Here is a 14,682-nt window from a genome sequence, read left to right as displayed (position 1 = left end):
TAAAATGGTCAAATTCAGTTTATTTAATGATCACAATGCTAAGAACTGCAACTGTATCTCACATACAAGTTGCTTTTCTCATTTCCACAATAAAATATTTTCAGTATTAAAAATGTAATGAATGTTTTTAAACCAATAATGTTCTAACAAAATGACTGAGGAAATAAAGTTCTGTTTATATCAACATTAATGTAGATTCTCCAGAACTTTTAAACAGTTCAGGACTCTGACCGGTGCTGCAAAAATAAAGAAAAAAACACAAATTCTTTCCAGAAACAACAAAGTTATGATGATGATGATGATGACAGGATGAAGAACTTCAATGTGTCTCAGATGCTTTATTCCCATCAGTCTGCTCTGCAGCTCCACCTTCTCACACGTGGAAGTAAACACGGATTTCACCGCTCATCGCCACGGCGATGGCCTTTTTTTAGAGTGTTGGACACATCACTGTGATCCATCAGAACTAGAATCTATTGCTGGGAGGTTCTGCAGAACTTTGACCCGCTTTGCAGACAGCATTTTGCCTCCGTGCATCAGCCGCTGAGCAGCTGACGCTCAGAAAACAAACATTATCCAGACAACATTTTGAATCCATACGAGTTTCGGCAAATGAAATATCACGATATATCGCTGAATCGTTTTTTTCCAACCCTCCTACTGAAAAGGAGCCTTTGCTCCTTCTGTCTGCTCTCTCTGGACCGGAACATTTGAACATTTAAATATTTAAACATTTAAACATTTAAACATTTGAACATTTGAACATTTAAACATTTAAACATTTGAACATTTAAAAATTTAAACATTTAAACATTTGAACATTTGAACATTTGAACATTTGAACATTTAAACATTTGAACATTTGAACATTTGAACATTTAAACATTTAAACATTTGAACATTTGGCAGAAACTTCCGTTTCTCTGACACCGGCGGTTCTTCAGAGGAGAACCTCTATGAATTTCCTCATGAGGAGGACTGCATGGGGGGGTTACGTTGGCTCCATGTTGCATGGAAACATGTCTGCAGTGAGTTGGGGGGGTGGGGGGTCCTGATGCTGAGCTGTCCGTCACTCTGCTCCCATGAAAATCTGCTCTAAGAGGATTGGGGGCAGATGGGGGGGCATTGTTTCAGGATGTTTGTCAGGAGAACTGGGGTGCGAGGTGGGACACCCCCCTCCCCAAAACCCCACCCATCCAGGGAGCCTCTTAAAGGTTCACCTTGCTGAATTGAATGTTTTTGGGGTGGGGTCTCAACCAATCAGGAGGCAGAGTTTGGAGGCAAACAAAGGAAGCGGTCTGCGGCTCTGATTGGCTGGAATCAGTATCCAGATGTGTTTGAAAGATTCTAAATGTATCATTTTATTTTATTAGAACATCAAGCAGTTGTTTTATTTTCGCGGGGGGGGGGGGGGGGTTAAAACCCTGATTTCATTTCTCTCTCTCTCTCTCTCTCTTTGTCATCGTCTCTCTGCCTCCAACTCTCAGTTTTTCGCTGAACAGATGGAGAGGGGGCGGTGCGCGCGTGCGTGTGCTTCATGCATGCACATGAGTTTGCATATTTATGCACATTTTGTCCTCGTTCAGGTTTGTGTCAGATTTAGAAAGCAGCCTTTTTGTGGAACAGTCTGCGGGAGCTGCGAGTGCGCAACATATGAAGGCAATCAGGGGGGAGGGGGGGGGGTGTAGGAATCCCGCCATCAGGAAAATCGTCCCCCGCGCTCAAAGATGCGTTTGGGGTCAGAGGAAGGGTTCATTGGGGGGAGGAGGGGGTAATCCACGGGGGTCATATAAATCCGGTCCGTCGGCGCCTTTGAGAGGCGGCGGGAAGCTGAAGGAAGGAGGGGAGGGACAGAGGAGCGGAGGGAGGGGTGTGCACGAGAGAGAAAGAGAGAGCGAGCGCGCATCCAGCCAGCAGCTCCCCCCACCCCCCCGCGCGCACACACACAGTCGGGCATTCACGCGCAAAGAGGCTGCTTTCTGCTGAGATCATGGACGGGACGAAGCCGGTCATGGAGTCCAGCGCCGAGGAGGCGCAGGATGAGGGGCAGGAGAGCAAAGGTACGCGGCCGCTCACGCGCGGACATCTGCGGCTGTCCGCGCGCTTTGCGCCAAACCCGCGCGGCTCAGCGCGCCTCTGTGCGCGGCGCCTTTTCTCTCCGTCTGTCTCTCTGTCTTTCCTCTTTCATCTTTTCTCAGATTCTCAGCTTTGCGTCACGCAGGTGTCCTTCCCGCGGTTTGGCAGCGCATTTCCGAGGATGGGGGTTCGGAAGCAGATGCAGGGAAGGAGGAGGTGGGGGGTGGATGGAAGGGTGCGTGAACGGAGCGTGCATTCATAGATGTGCGTTTCTGCTCCACTGCGAGCGCATTGTCTGTGAAGGCGCGCGGGGCGCACGGCGCGCGGCTGCATTGTTCTCCTCAGGTGGATCCTCCGTCTGCGCGCGCGGGGGCTTTTTCGTCAGGATCCTGAATAATGGCAGCAAAGACGCCCCTGACGCGCAGGGACTCAGCTGTCCATCAATCCCACGCACCAGCGCGCGGCGCGGCTCCAAACGTGTCCTATTGGCACGCGGCCGTGGCGCCAGCAGCCGTCAGTTCTCACACGGTCACTAACTGCAGGATTCCAGCAGAAAACGGAATAAAGAAGCTGGAATTCATCTAAACTGCAGCTGTGAAGGCGTGTCGCTAGTGGGCGGAGCCTCGCAATTGGCCTTTAATGAGGCTTCACAGTCAAATCGTTGTGTTGATGACGGCTGTCATGACCTGATGAGTCATCCAGGTAAATAAAGGCCGTTATTTACCTTTTGTTTACTGATGCGCCTGCTGGGTGTGTGTGGGTTCAGGGGGATGCCAGGTCTTCTGGTACGCTCAAAGTTCAGCATAAACGGTGGTGTCTGGTTCCCTGGGGGCACCGGCTGGATTTTCCCTGAGAACTGATGACATTCAGAGGCCAAACCGGATCCAAACGTCGCTGATTCTCAGCTGAATTCGCTCATGTCACCAAACCTGGCAACGCTCTGGAACCAGAAGATGAGGAGATCTTCCGGGACTAAAGTTTGAAACGGGGAGGACCTCCCCCTCTGCTGAGCCACATGACGACCTGTCATAGAGGGGGGGGCATGGCCAGCACTCAGCCATCGGACTGCGGCGCCACAGGTGTGGCGTTACGCAACAGCCCACCTCCAGCCGCCTCCTCCAGCAGATTGAGGATGTAATCATCTGGCATCTGGAGCGGGAGCATAATCTACTAAGACGCTGGTGATTTGCTGCAGGGGGGTGGGGGGGGGGGTGTCCTGTAAGGAGCTTCTGTCGACTCCTGATTCAGAGAGTTTGGGGAGGGGGGGTCAGAGACCAGAAGAGAGAGTCTCACTCCAACTCCAGGAGGAGGGGAAGGTTCTTCATTTTGGTTCTCCTGCTCGTAACGGGTTTGGATGAAACCCTGGAGGGTCAGGTGGGGGTTAGAATCCGGGCGGTTTGCTCCTGAGCCCCAGGCCTCGGCTCCTCCTGGATCTGCTGTTCCGTCCGTCGCTTGTTCTGAGGCGGATCTACGTTCTGGAGGTGGTTTCAAGTGTTTATGGTTCTAGAGGAGAAGCTTCAACAGGAGGCGCAGATGGAGGCGCTGCCCCTCTAGTTCTTACCAGCATCTGCTGACACAGCAGTCCCGGTTCCTCATTTCTGCTGGAGCTCCGGACCCTCAGAGGTCTCCGCCTCCTGCTCTTCATCATCTGAAGGGAAACACAAACATCGTCAGTTCAGAATCGCTGCACCTTTTTCTAAGGTTAGCTTCTGACACCTGCTAACGTTTCTGTTATCAGGAAGTCCAGAACTGGATTTTTACTAATTCCAGCTTCAGTTTTTTGTTTCTTTGAGGTTAGGTTCACAGCGGGCGTTCAAGACCTCGCTGGACGGAATCTTTGGCACACGCCGTTCACCCTGGACCGTCGCTGACACCGGCGGGTGTGTCCACAGCTAAGCGTCTAAATCTGCAGAAACTCGCTGCAGACTTTTTCTTTCTCAGCTCTATTCCCATAAATAAAAGACTCAAAGACACAAACCGCAGTGATCAACTTCTCCTTGATGATCAACTTTCAAACGCTTGGTGCTCCCATGGATGAAACGGGACGCCATCCATAAGTCACCACCGAGTCTGATTGGTCAAAGTTCAACGGGTTTAACTTTCAACGCGCGTTCAAAAGTCGCGCGTTATGAATGCAGAGCCAGAAAACGTACCTTAAAAATGTGCGTAGCGATGCGTGAACACTGGAGTTTTGAACGCAGAAGCCTGAAAAGAGCGTCGACGTGGACTTTTCCCTGGAAGTCGTGGCTTGAACGCGTTTTTCTGAGCTTGGTGAGAACGTCGCATCAGGCGGGTCTTTGCGAACTCGTCTAGAATCACCTGAACGGGTCCAAAAAGCTTTTCTACACAGGTGACCTGAGAGAGGGCAACACATTAACCGACAGGTGAAAAACTGAACGTGGAGCCAACGCACTTCAGAGTGTGGCCACCAGGGTGCTTATCACAAAACTTTACCCCTTAAGCATCGGAGCCTTAGCTCCAGCGTTGACGCTCTGTGAAACTCTTCAACCGTTCACGCCATAGACGCCATGCCAACGGATTCTGATGCGGCTTTGCATCAATATGCAACACATTCCAATAGTGACGTGTTTGTTGACGTACGTCAGCTGATTCTGTCGCTTCACGTTAGGAAAATGATGCATTTCGGCGCAAAATTACGTAAACTGATAGGGAGATGCGGTACATCAAAGAGCGCCGTGGAACATTCTAAAGTTTGGCTCCGCCCTAATTTCACCTCTGTGGATTGGTTTGACTGACATGCGACCATCCAATACTGAGCCCAGAAAAGGCCTGAGTGGGCGTGTCCTAATAACCAGCAGAGTTTTTACTGTTCCTAAAAATAAAAAACTGCAGTTTGATGATGACAGCAAAGCCGGATAACCTGGACAGCCATTGAGCAGCGACTCAAAGCTCTTCCACAAACATCCTCCTCTTCCTCTACTTTGCCTGAAACCAGCTGGTCTTTTGTTTCCTGTGCCTCCATCTAACTACTTACTCCCCTCAGAGCCCCCCCAGCTCTGGAGGAGGGTGAGGAGGTGGGATGCAGGAGAGAGAGAGAGAGGCTCATGTGTTCTCCGCTCGCCCAAAGCGGGTCAGCCTCCATCTGGATGTGCGCGCTCTTCAGTTTTTCACGTGTCAGCGAACCGGAGTCTGCAAGAATGCAGCCAAGAAGAAGCTTCTGCATTTATGGGCGGAGCCCTGCTTCTGTCCATCAGCCGTCTTTGTCCGCACGCTGCGGTCGTGGTCAGTTCTGAATGCGCTTTCTTTTCAGCGTGCACGGGCTTAACAGCCGTCTCTGGGGTCACGGCGCCGTGGCTCTGATGTTTACAGGGTTCTGCTGTCTAGTCTACTTCTATTCCCTCCTCTCTGATGCCCCCCAGGGGGGCAGAAGGCAAAAGTTGTCCCCTCCCTCTTCATCCTCTAGAAAGGAGAGATGGCTGCTCGAAATCCTGCTCATTTATCGTAAATTAGGAAGTAAATGGAGACAAAAAACATTCTCTCTAACAAGTTATTAGTGTCTCCAGCGGGTCTCAAACTCTTCACCACAGTCTCTAACCAGTCTCAAAGTCATCGCCAGTGTCTCTAACGAGTCTCTAAGTCGTCACCAGTGTCTCTAACGAGTCACCAGCATCCCTAACAAGTTTAAAATCTGTCACCAGCGTCTTTAAAGGATCTTAAAGCCGTCACCAGTGTCTCTCACAAGTCTCAAAGTCGTCACCAGCGTCTTTAACGAGTCTCACAGTCATCAACAGCGTCTCTAACGAGTCTCCAAGTCGTCACCAATGTCTAATGAGTCTCAAGTCGTCACCAGCATCCCTAACAAGTCTAAAAGTCATCACCTGCGTCTTTAACGACTCTCAAAGTCGTCAGCAGCGTCTTTAAAGAGTCTAAAACCTGTCACGAGTGTCTTTAACGAGTCACCAGCGTCCCTAACGAGTCTCAAAGTCGTCACCAGCGTCTCTAACGGGTCTCAATGCCTTCGCCAGCGTCTCTAACGAGTCTCAAATCCATTTTTTACTTTAACCCTCAACTTTTAAATTTGGCCACATTCTCCCAGGAGTCAGCGAGAATCTTTAACTTCGTATAAAAACTGTTTATTTTGCCTCAATTAGAAAAACAAAATTGGAAAAACATGAATTCAAAGTTTGAGGACGAATTATGTAATTTAGTTTCGGCTGCTTCCATCAACATACAAACTAGAAACAAACATCTGTGCGGATAAACAGTCTGAATGAAAATATTCCCAGAAAAAGAGTCGGATTCACCGAATGAACAAAAAAAAGGCTGATAATATGCCCCCCCCAGTGTGTTTATGAATAGCAACGAGTGGCAGGTTGTCCCAGCATGCCCTGTTCCTGAGAGATGCCAGCCTCCTCTGGCCGGCCTCCATAACCCACTGATGCCCAATCTGCTCCTCTTATCCTTGGCCCACGAAGGGGCCGGCGCCGGTTACCACACGTCACCTTCGCTGATGACTGCCCTTGAGCTGCTGCCGGGGGGAGGGGGGTAGCGGTTGCATAACAGCTGAACCAGGAGTTTGTGTCCACTGGGGTCGTTTTTGGTGGACTGAGAGCTGCTGAGGGCGTTCAGCGGCTTTTTGTCATCAGAGGTCAGAGGTCAACAGATCACCTGGAGCTTCCTTACTGCCTCGTTCCAGCCGCAGAGGACTCTCTCATTGGAGGAACCTTAGCTAACAAGAGTTTGTGGTTCGGAAACATCACAGAGGGGTCCACCTGCAGGCCTGAGCTCCTCCCCCAGGGCGGAGCTTTTACCCACCTGGATGCAGAAGCTAAAGTCTCCTGACTTCCCTCTTTGGCGGGACGTCTGGGAAGCGGTTCCATCCATCTGCAGAGTGAGCTCTGTGTTCTGACCCATTTTCACAAACAAAGAGGCTACAAAGAGGGGAGCCAATCAATCACCTCTTTAGTGGCTTATCGGGCGTTCTGAAGAACCCGCATGTCCCAGTTCAGCGGTAGAAAGGCTTTAAATGGCGCCGCGGTCCCTCTAATCAGCGCGATCGGCGAATCGATCAGACAGGACGCGATTTAGCGGTCCATCAAGCTCGGTTACGCTTGGCGGCGCCGTGACCCCGTGGCCTCGTGAAGCTGCAGGCTTCCCCACAAACACCAGATTAGGGTCAGTTCTGCACGGCTTTGCAGAACAATGCCGGCTGGTCTGTAATCAGGGATGTTTGGCGTCAAATGTCGCCGGGCAGCGAGGGGTTGAGGGTAAATACCCGGATGACAGACGTGCGGTTCAGATCGGGTTTCAGGCTGAGAGGAGACGCTTCTTTTTGACGTGGAGCTCACACTCTATCGGCCAATCAGAGTGGAGCCTGAGGCCGGCCGTCAGAAACACCTGACCGTCTGAATGCGCCGCCGTTCTGGTGAAGCTGGTTCTGATTGGACAAATTCCAAACTTGCTGGTCCGGTTCGGAGTTCTGTTTGTGTTTCTTTCTGGAACCAAAGGAGGAAACAGAGGAGCTTTAAGGAGGTTTTCTAAAATCAGGAGACAAAGTTTACTGAGAAGGTTCTGTCGCAGAGCAGAGCTTCATCTCAGGTAGCCCCGCCCCCTGCTCCTCGTGCATCCACCTGCCCCTCTCTCCGTTGTCCCTCTGCTTCTCAGAGGAGCAAAGTCAGCCACTGCCAAAGAACTGGGTCGCGGGTAACACGTTGCCATGGCTGCGGCTGTTTGCCAGCCCCCAGGGCCAAGACCCGATCCTGTTTCCTCTTCGTCTCCCGCTCTCTGTGAGCGTCTGTGAAGACGGAGACAGACTCGCTGAGGTTCTCCTGCCGACCAGCAGAACCTCCTGCGGGTCAGACGGAACCAGAGAACATCAGCTGTGGTAAGACTGGTTCTGGTGTGGCGGCTGGAGGCGGGTCGTCTCCCCGTCTGTTGAACGGCGTGGAGCTGCCGTCTTCCTCTAGCGGAGCAGAGGTGAGGAGGCCTCGCTGTGACTCCTAAATCCTCCTCTAATGAATCGTCCATCGATTTCCGTTAGCGCCGCCGGCTGACCGCTCCGCCTGCCTCCCATCAGACCAATTTAGAGCTGACAAACAGCCGGAGCGGTCCCGCTCCGTCCAGAGCAGAGGTAGAGAGGAGGGGGCAGGGACCCCCCATGATAGGGGAGAGAGAGGGGGCAGAAACATCTCAGGCTTTGTCCCTAGAAACCAGGAATCCCAGTGAAACTGCAGCGTCGAGGAGGCGCTCCTCCTCACATACACCTCCTCACTGCTGCCTCCACCCATCCATACATCCACCTTCTCACTGCTGCCTCCACCCAGCCTCCTCACTTGCACCTCCTCACTGTTGCCTCCACCCATCCATACATGCACCTCCTCACTGCTGCCTCCACCCATCTTCACATGCACCTCCTCACTGCTGCCTCCTCAGAGGCGCTCCTCCACCCATCTTCACATGCACCTCCTCACTGCTGCCTCCACCCAGCCTCCTCACTTGCACCTCCTCACTGTTGCCTCCACCCATCCATACATGCACCTCCTCACTGCTGCCTCCTCAGAGGCGCTCCTCCACCCATCTTCACATGCACCTCCTCACTGGTGGCTCCACCCATCTTCACATACACCTCCTCACTGCTGCCTCCACCCATCTTCACATACACCTCCTCACTGCTGCCTCCTCAGAGGCGCTCCTCCACCCATCTTCACATCCACCTCCTCACTGCTGCCTCCACCCATCCATACATCCACCTTCTCACTGCTGCCTCCACCCAGCCTCCTCACTTGCACCTCCTCACTGTTGCCTCCACCCATCCATACATGCACCTCCTCACTGCTGCCTCCACCCATCCATACATGCACCTCCTCACTGCTGCCTCCACCCAGCCTCCTCACTTGCACCTCCTCACTGTTGCCTCCACCCATCCATACATGCACCTCCTCACTGCTGCCTCCACCCATCTTCACATGCACCTCCTCACTGGTGGCTCCACCCATCCATACATGCACCTCCTCACTGCTGCCTCCTCAGAGGCGCTCCTCCACCCATCTTCACATGCACCTCCCCACCACTGCCTCCTCCTTCAACGTTAACAGGATTTGGATTTATTGCACAACGCTGCTCTGCTGTGTTATGTAAGGCAGCAGCTCTCTGGAGGAACCGGGTCGTTCATCAGAACCGGATCATATTTTAAAACACACAAAGACCGGCTGCTGAAGCCTTTTCAGTTTTGGGGGATGAAGCCGTGGGCGGAGTCTCACGCGGAGGTCGGTCGAAAGCTCTGCAGACAGAAGCGTGGAAACAATGATGCTTTCTAACTGGAGCAGGTTGTCATGGAAACAGCAAAGTGGCACACGGCTCTTTTTTTTCCCTCCATTGGAGTAACTTCCTGCGATGCTGGAGGAGTTATTTTTAACGCCGTTATATAAGACGCCGCTCTTCTGCTGGAAAAGATCTTCCCTGGTTTTGGCTCCTCTTTCAAAGCAGGAGGTGCTCTGTGGAGCAGCGGAGCGCCTCCTTCAACCTGATGTACGAATTCATCAGTGGAGAAGGCTGAACGAATAATGAAACGCTCCCAGCTTTTGGCCACTTCCTGTTGGGTCTGGAGGTTCTGGAGAACCCACCAGAGCTCACAAGAAGGATTCAGCCGATTAGCTGCTGTCCACACACGGCAGACGAGCGCGGCGGCGCTGGAGCGTGCACACTCCAGCCGTGCCTCAGATGTGACCTGAACCCTGAGGGTTCTGGAACCTGCAAAGCCCTGACCCAGCTCTCTGTCTCCCCCTGCAGGATGCTTCGAGTGCTGCATCAAGTGTCTGGGCCGGGTGCCCTACCCCTCGCTGGTGGCCACCATCCTCTGCTTCTGCGGCGTGGCCCTGTTCTGCGGATGTGGTCACGTGGCGCTGACCAGCACCCTCGCCATGCTGGAGAACTACTTCTCCACGGTCACCACCGACCACGCCACCCTCACCGCCGTGTAAGTTCCCCCTGTGCTTCCAATCCAGGTCCACCGCAATGCCGTTCTGGTAATCCTGAGGTGTTGTTGAAATACTGACCTTCTTCCTTCCTGCACAGGCCCCGCCCACCATCTGTGCCACAATTCATCTCTAGAAATTCTTTTTTTTTAAATGAAAAATGACCATATCGTCTAAAAAAACAGAAATAAAGAAATGTGTGGAAACTAACGATCAGATTAACAGTTTTCTTAAATTTGAACTTTAAAGCGTCATAAACTAGGATGTAAACAGGCTTCATTTAATGTCTGATCTTACTTTTCCTAATCAAATAATTCATTTCCAGGCCTGAATATCACCTCCCAGAAAGCAGCTGTCACAGTTAGCAGCTAGCATTAGCAGCTAGCATTAGCAGCTAGCATTAGCCGCTAGCTTCAGATTTCCCTCATAGATCATGTCTTTGAACTGACTGGGAAAGACTCGGACAGTTAATTGAAAAGCTTGTTAAACATGTTTGGCAAGAAAGCGACTTCGGTCGGGGTCAGAGCCGTCAGATCAGAAAATGATCAACAGGAAGTACAAATCTAAGTAAACAAAGTGAAAGCGAACACACAGAAACACAATTGAAACTGAAGAAAGAGGAAGAACAACAAGAGGAACCAAAGACGAGGAGAATGCTCTATACGAGAACAGAACCAAAGGATTATGGGTAACAGTATGACATGAAGGACTTTCTCTGTTCAACCACGATAGCTGTTCCATATTAGCATGAAGCAGCTGTCGTTACAGTACCATGGTCCTTGTTGTGCTAACACGCGTCGCGCAGAAGCCTCTGAAGCATCTGAAGCATCTAAAGCTTCAGATGCTTCAGAGTTTGTAAAAAACTATTTGATTTAAATTCAGCCCTCCTGGCATTTACATCAGACTTGCTCAATTAGCAACTCAAGCCCCGCCCACAACAACAAGTTCTGCAAGCATTGAGCAAAACCAGCACATTTCGAACGCATATTATTGCACTAGCTTAATGCTAGTGTTAGTACTGCACCTTCAAAATAAGAGCCCGCTTGACAGAGCAGCTGTGGGACCCAAGTTCTCCACCACAGACAGTTCTGATGAAGACAGGGAGTGTTTCTCATTTGTAGAGTTTTAAGGACGCCGTCTCCTCCTCTGTGCAGGATCCAGGTCTTTCAGTACATCATCTACGGCATCGCCTCCTTCTTCCTTCTGTACGCCGTCATCCTGCTGGCTGAGGGCTTCTACACCACCGGGACCATCAAGAAGGAGCTGCAGAGCGACTTCAAGACCACCGTCTGCGGACGCTGCCTCACCGCCTTCGTAGGAACTCGCACATCCTCACGCCACTCGGCCAATTAGGGCCAAATGCAAACGAACAGAAGGCTGATTAGCTGTGAAGGGCTGGAGATTCAGTTTGAGCGATTTCAGACACATTCCTGTGTCTTCAGGCTGACTCTGGCACAGTTTGTCCTCTCTAGCCTGATTATTTACAGCAGATGTCAACTTGGATTAGCACAAACACACTCATCCGTGTACGGCTGGCTGCTTTGGCCTTTAAAGGGGTTTTTACGGACTCCCAGTCTCCTCCTGCTCTCTGCAGTTCATGGTTCTGACCTACATCCTGGCTCTGGGATTCCTGGCCATCTTCTGCTTCACCGCCATCCCAGTCTTCGTCTTCTTCAACATGTGGAACACCTGCGCCGGCCTCAGATCTCCGGACTCCAACATCACCTTCCCCGACTCCGTGTGCGTGGATTTCCGGCAGTACGGTGAGTTTCTGCAGGGCAGGTGCAGGCTGCAGGCCTTTGAGACCGGTTTGGATTAGAGCGGGAGAACGCCACATTTGCGAGCTAGCCACACTAACGTAATTAACGTAACTCAAAATGGTCAAACTTTATTTTCAAACATTTTTTTCCAAAGTAGTTTCCAAAAAATGCTCCAGGAGGAGATTTTTGTCTTTATTTTCAAAAACATGGCCTCTGCCCGAGGTCAAAGGTCAATGATACCTTGACTGTGGTTGCAGACTTAACCTAGCAGCATGTGTGGGAAATTTCGTGAAGAATGCTCGTTTTCTTTTGCCGTATTCTGCCAAAATGCTACAAAATATCGGTCTTGTGGCCATTCCATAATAATACCAAAGCTTCTTTTGGGATATACTCGACACACACGCCTTCAGTAAAAAACCATGCCGTCTCCTCTGATCCGGCAGGTATCATCCCGGTGAACGCTACTCCAGGAAAAGCGTGCGGAACCACACTGGTGGACGTCTGCAACACCAGCGAGGTGAGGAGTCCATTTTCTGGGCGGGGCTCCCTTTAGTCCCGCCTTTTCCCCCTGACGTTTTTTTCTCTTGTTCACAGTTCTACCTCTCCTACCACCTCTACATCGTGGCGCTAGCTGGCGCCGGAGCCACGGTCATCGCACTGGTAAGCTGAAAAGGAAATATGCACGTTGCCATGGTGTGCTCATCTGTTGCCGCGGCAACCCCGCCTCTCAGATTGTGAGAGCCTTGCTGAGCAGGCGGACGCTCTGGTTTTGTGTCCAGGAGCGCTAAAGCTAAAAAAAATCTGCTTTGGATCTACTAGGTTTTTATTTTTACTAAATATAAAAAGATCTTTTTTGATCCCGGACAAACCCCCGTCTTTGGTTCCTCTGAATGTTAGGAGGAGGGGTTTCATCCTTTCCTCAGACTTTGTAATGATACTCGGAACGGTCACCTAGATCAGGTGATCACCTGCTGATCCAGGTGATCGTCACGGTAACCAGGACAACCGTGGCGATCGGTGATGCATTTTTTTCCTCGTCTCCCCCCCCTCAGCTCCACTTCCTGATGATCTTAGCGGCCAACTGGGCTTACCTGAAGAGCGCGGCGTCCACGCACGACTACCAGGACATCAAGACCAAGGACGACCAGGACCTGGAGGCCGAAGCTCGCTCCAAGGAGGGCCAGAACTCCTCCTCCTCCTACTCCTAAGGACAGGAGGTCCTGCCCCGCCATCGCCCGCCTCCTCTCCGCACCTCCACCCCCCAATAAACCCCCCTGTAACATCCAGAGCTGTTCCTCACTCCGATACAAAACCATCTCGGTCGCGTTCGATGGCCCGCCAACGCCCTGACTCTCCATCCTCTTCGCCTTCCCACGGGGGTGCTTACCCATAACACCTTCGGGTGCCCGCCCCAGGGGGGGAGGAGCATAGAGGGTCAGGCGGCGAGAGAGAGCCCGCCCGTCGGGGCGGAGCGCGGCTTCCCCCCTCGTGCTCTGGGGCGGCGGCTCGTGAAGGTGGCCCGGCTGTGACGCCCCTCGCCGCCTCCTAAAAAAAAGAAAAAAAAGGAAAATAGAGAAACCATCGTCGTCCTCCGTCCGCGTCGGGGAAGACGAGCAGCGAGCAACTTCCTTGGTTTTTGGTGTTTTATATGCATATATATATGAATATGAATATATAGTGTGAATGTGAATGAAAGTGGTTTTTTTATTACTCTGAAAGGAATGCCAGCTTTTCTGTTCGCTCCTTTCCTCATCTTTTAATCGCTAATTTTCCGGTTATTGTTGCACTATTTAAGAATTTAAACCCCCAAAGGACCCCCCCCCCCGGATAAATAACTAAAATAATTATTGTACATTCTAACAATCTGCTTTACCGCCAAATTGTGGTCTGATCCACACACCTGATCCAAACCAACCGGGGAGGGCGGTCTGCAGGCGTCAGGGCAGATCCGATCCCGGACGAGCCCCCAGCAGCGGTTCCCCCTGTAAATAGCCGATCAGCACCCCTGGGGGGGTCCGGCGTTAATGTACATGCGCCCTTTGGCCCCCTGGTTCTGCATTTGCTTTGCTAACTGTGACGTAAGGCCGTGGGCGGCGTGTGCTGGGGGGCCCGTGTATGTTGGGGGGGCCCGTACAGTCATGACATTGGTGTTCTGGGTTCCGTGGTTTGATGGATTTTTATTTCCCCCCCCCCCCCACGCCTCTCCCCCCTCCCGCCGCAGAGACCGTTTGGATGTTTACACTGAAAAAACTAAAGTCAGGAATTTTTTCGTACGTTCGTTTTCTAAGCTGTCCTCTGGGCGCGAGGGGGGGCGGTGGGAGGAGCTTGTGGTGAGGTGAAGCATGTCGGTATCCGTGTCCGTGTGTGTTCTGTTCCGTGCTTTGCTGCAGGTGCTGTGACGGCCGAACCCACTTCCTTTTGAGGCGATTTCCTCCTTGTTTGCATGAAGGAGGCATGACTGTCTTTGCAGTTTTCAGGTGATGTGTCGTCGTTTGTACTGACAACTATGGTCGGCGGTGTTTGCCCCTCCCCCTCCCCACCTTTTCTAAAGAAACTCCATTGTACTTGGATGGCATTGTAGTCCCTGTAGGTGTTTCATTATGCTTTGACTTTTTTTTAAGTTGGGAAATAGTTCTACGACTCCTATATAGTGATGATTTTTGTAACCTTCTCTAGTAAAACCGATATTTTTTATTATCGTGGCCTCGGTGTCTCCGCCTCTTTATTCAATTAAAAAGGGCCTCCCACTTTTATTTTGAAAGAACCTTTCCGGTACTTTAGCCTTTTTTCAACAGCAAAGTGTAATTCTAGGATAAAACAGGTTCTAGGTGGAAGGTTCTGGGTTCCTGTCATTCCAACATTGCCAAAATAAAAGCACGTCAACAGGAAGTCCTCCAACGTTAGCCGAGGTT

At 51.4% G+C, this 14,682-nt stretch overlaps 1 protein-coding gene across 2 annotated transcripts; it reads left to right on the top strand.

Moving 5' to 3' along the window:
* Nucleotides 1-1,817: 1,817 nt before the first annotated feature.
* LOC101175630 (neuronal membrane glycoprotein M6-b) lies at nt 1,818-14,472 on the top strand. Of its 2 annotated transcripts, none has more exons than XM_023949308.2 (7): nt 1,818-2,060; nt 9,826-10,012; nt 11,165-11,324; nt 11,605-11,773; nt 12,214-12,287; nt 12,365-12,430; nt 12,823-14,472. In XM_023949308.2, the coding sequence occupies exons 1-7, from the start codon at nt 1,991-1,993 to the stop codon at nt 12,976-12,978; spliced, it is 882 nt and encodes a 293-aa protein (XP_023805076.1). In that variant the 5' UTR covers nt 1,818-1,990; the 3' UTR covers nt 12,979-14,472. The 2 variants fall into 2 exon arrangements, with proteins under 2 accessions (XP_023805076.1, XP_078786709.1); XM_078930583.1 differs by lacking the exon at nt 1,818-2,060 and adding an exon at nt 2,751-2,778.
* The last annotated feature ends 210 nt before the right edge of the window (nt 14,473-14,682 follow it).

This window comes from Oryzias latipes, chromosome 2 (assembly GCF_053564925.1).
Source record: "Oryzias latipes strain Hd-rR chromosome 2, Olatipes_Hd-rR_3.1".
In the NCBI taxonomy this organism is placed as follows: Eukaryota; Metazoa; Chordata; class Actinopteri; order Beloniformes; family Adrianichthyidae; genus Oryzias; species Oryzias latipes.
The sequence above is the reverse complement of the archived record's forward strand: the minus strand, read 5'-3'. Positions and strand labels throughout refer to the sequence as shown.

Bases quoted from the DNA above. Each gene is read 5' to 3' on its own strand.
- LOC101175630 (XM_023949308.2), top strand. From the start codon at position 1,991: ATGGACGGGACGAAGCCGGTCATGGAGTCCAGCGCCGAGGAGGCGCAG. The intron at 2,061-9,825 runs GTACGCGGCCGC...CTCCCCCTGCAG, and splicing joins TGAGGGGCAGGAGAGCAAAG to GATGCTTCGAGTGCTGCATC. The intron at 11,325-11,604 runs GTAGGAACTCGC...TGCTCTCTGCAG, and splicing joins GACGCTGCCTCACCGCCTTC to TTCATGGTTCTGACCTACAT.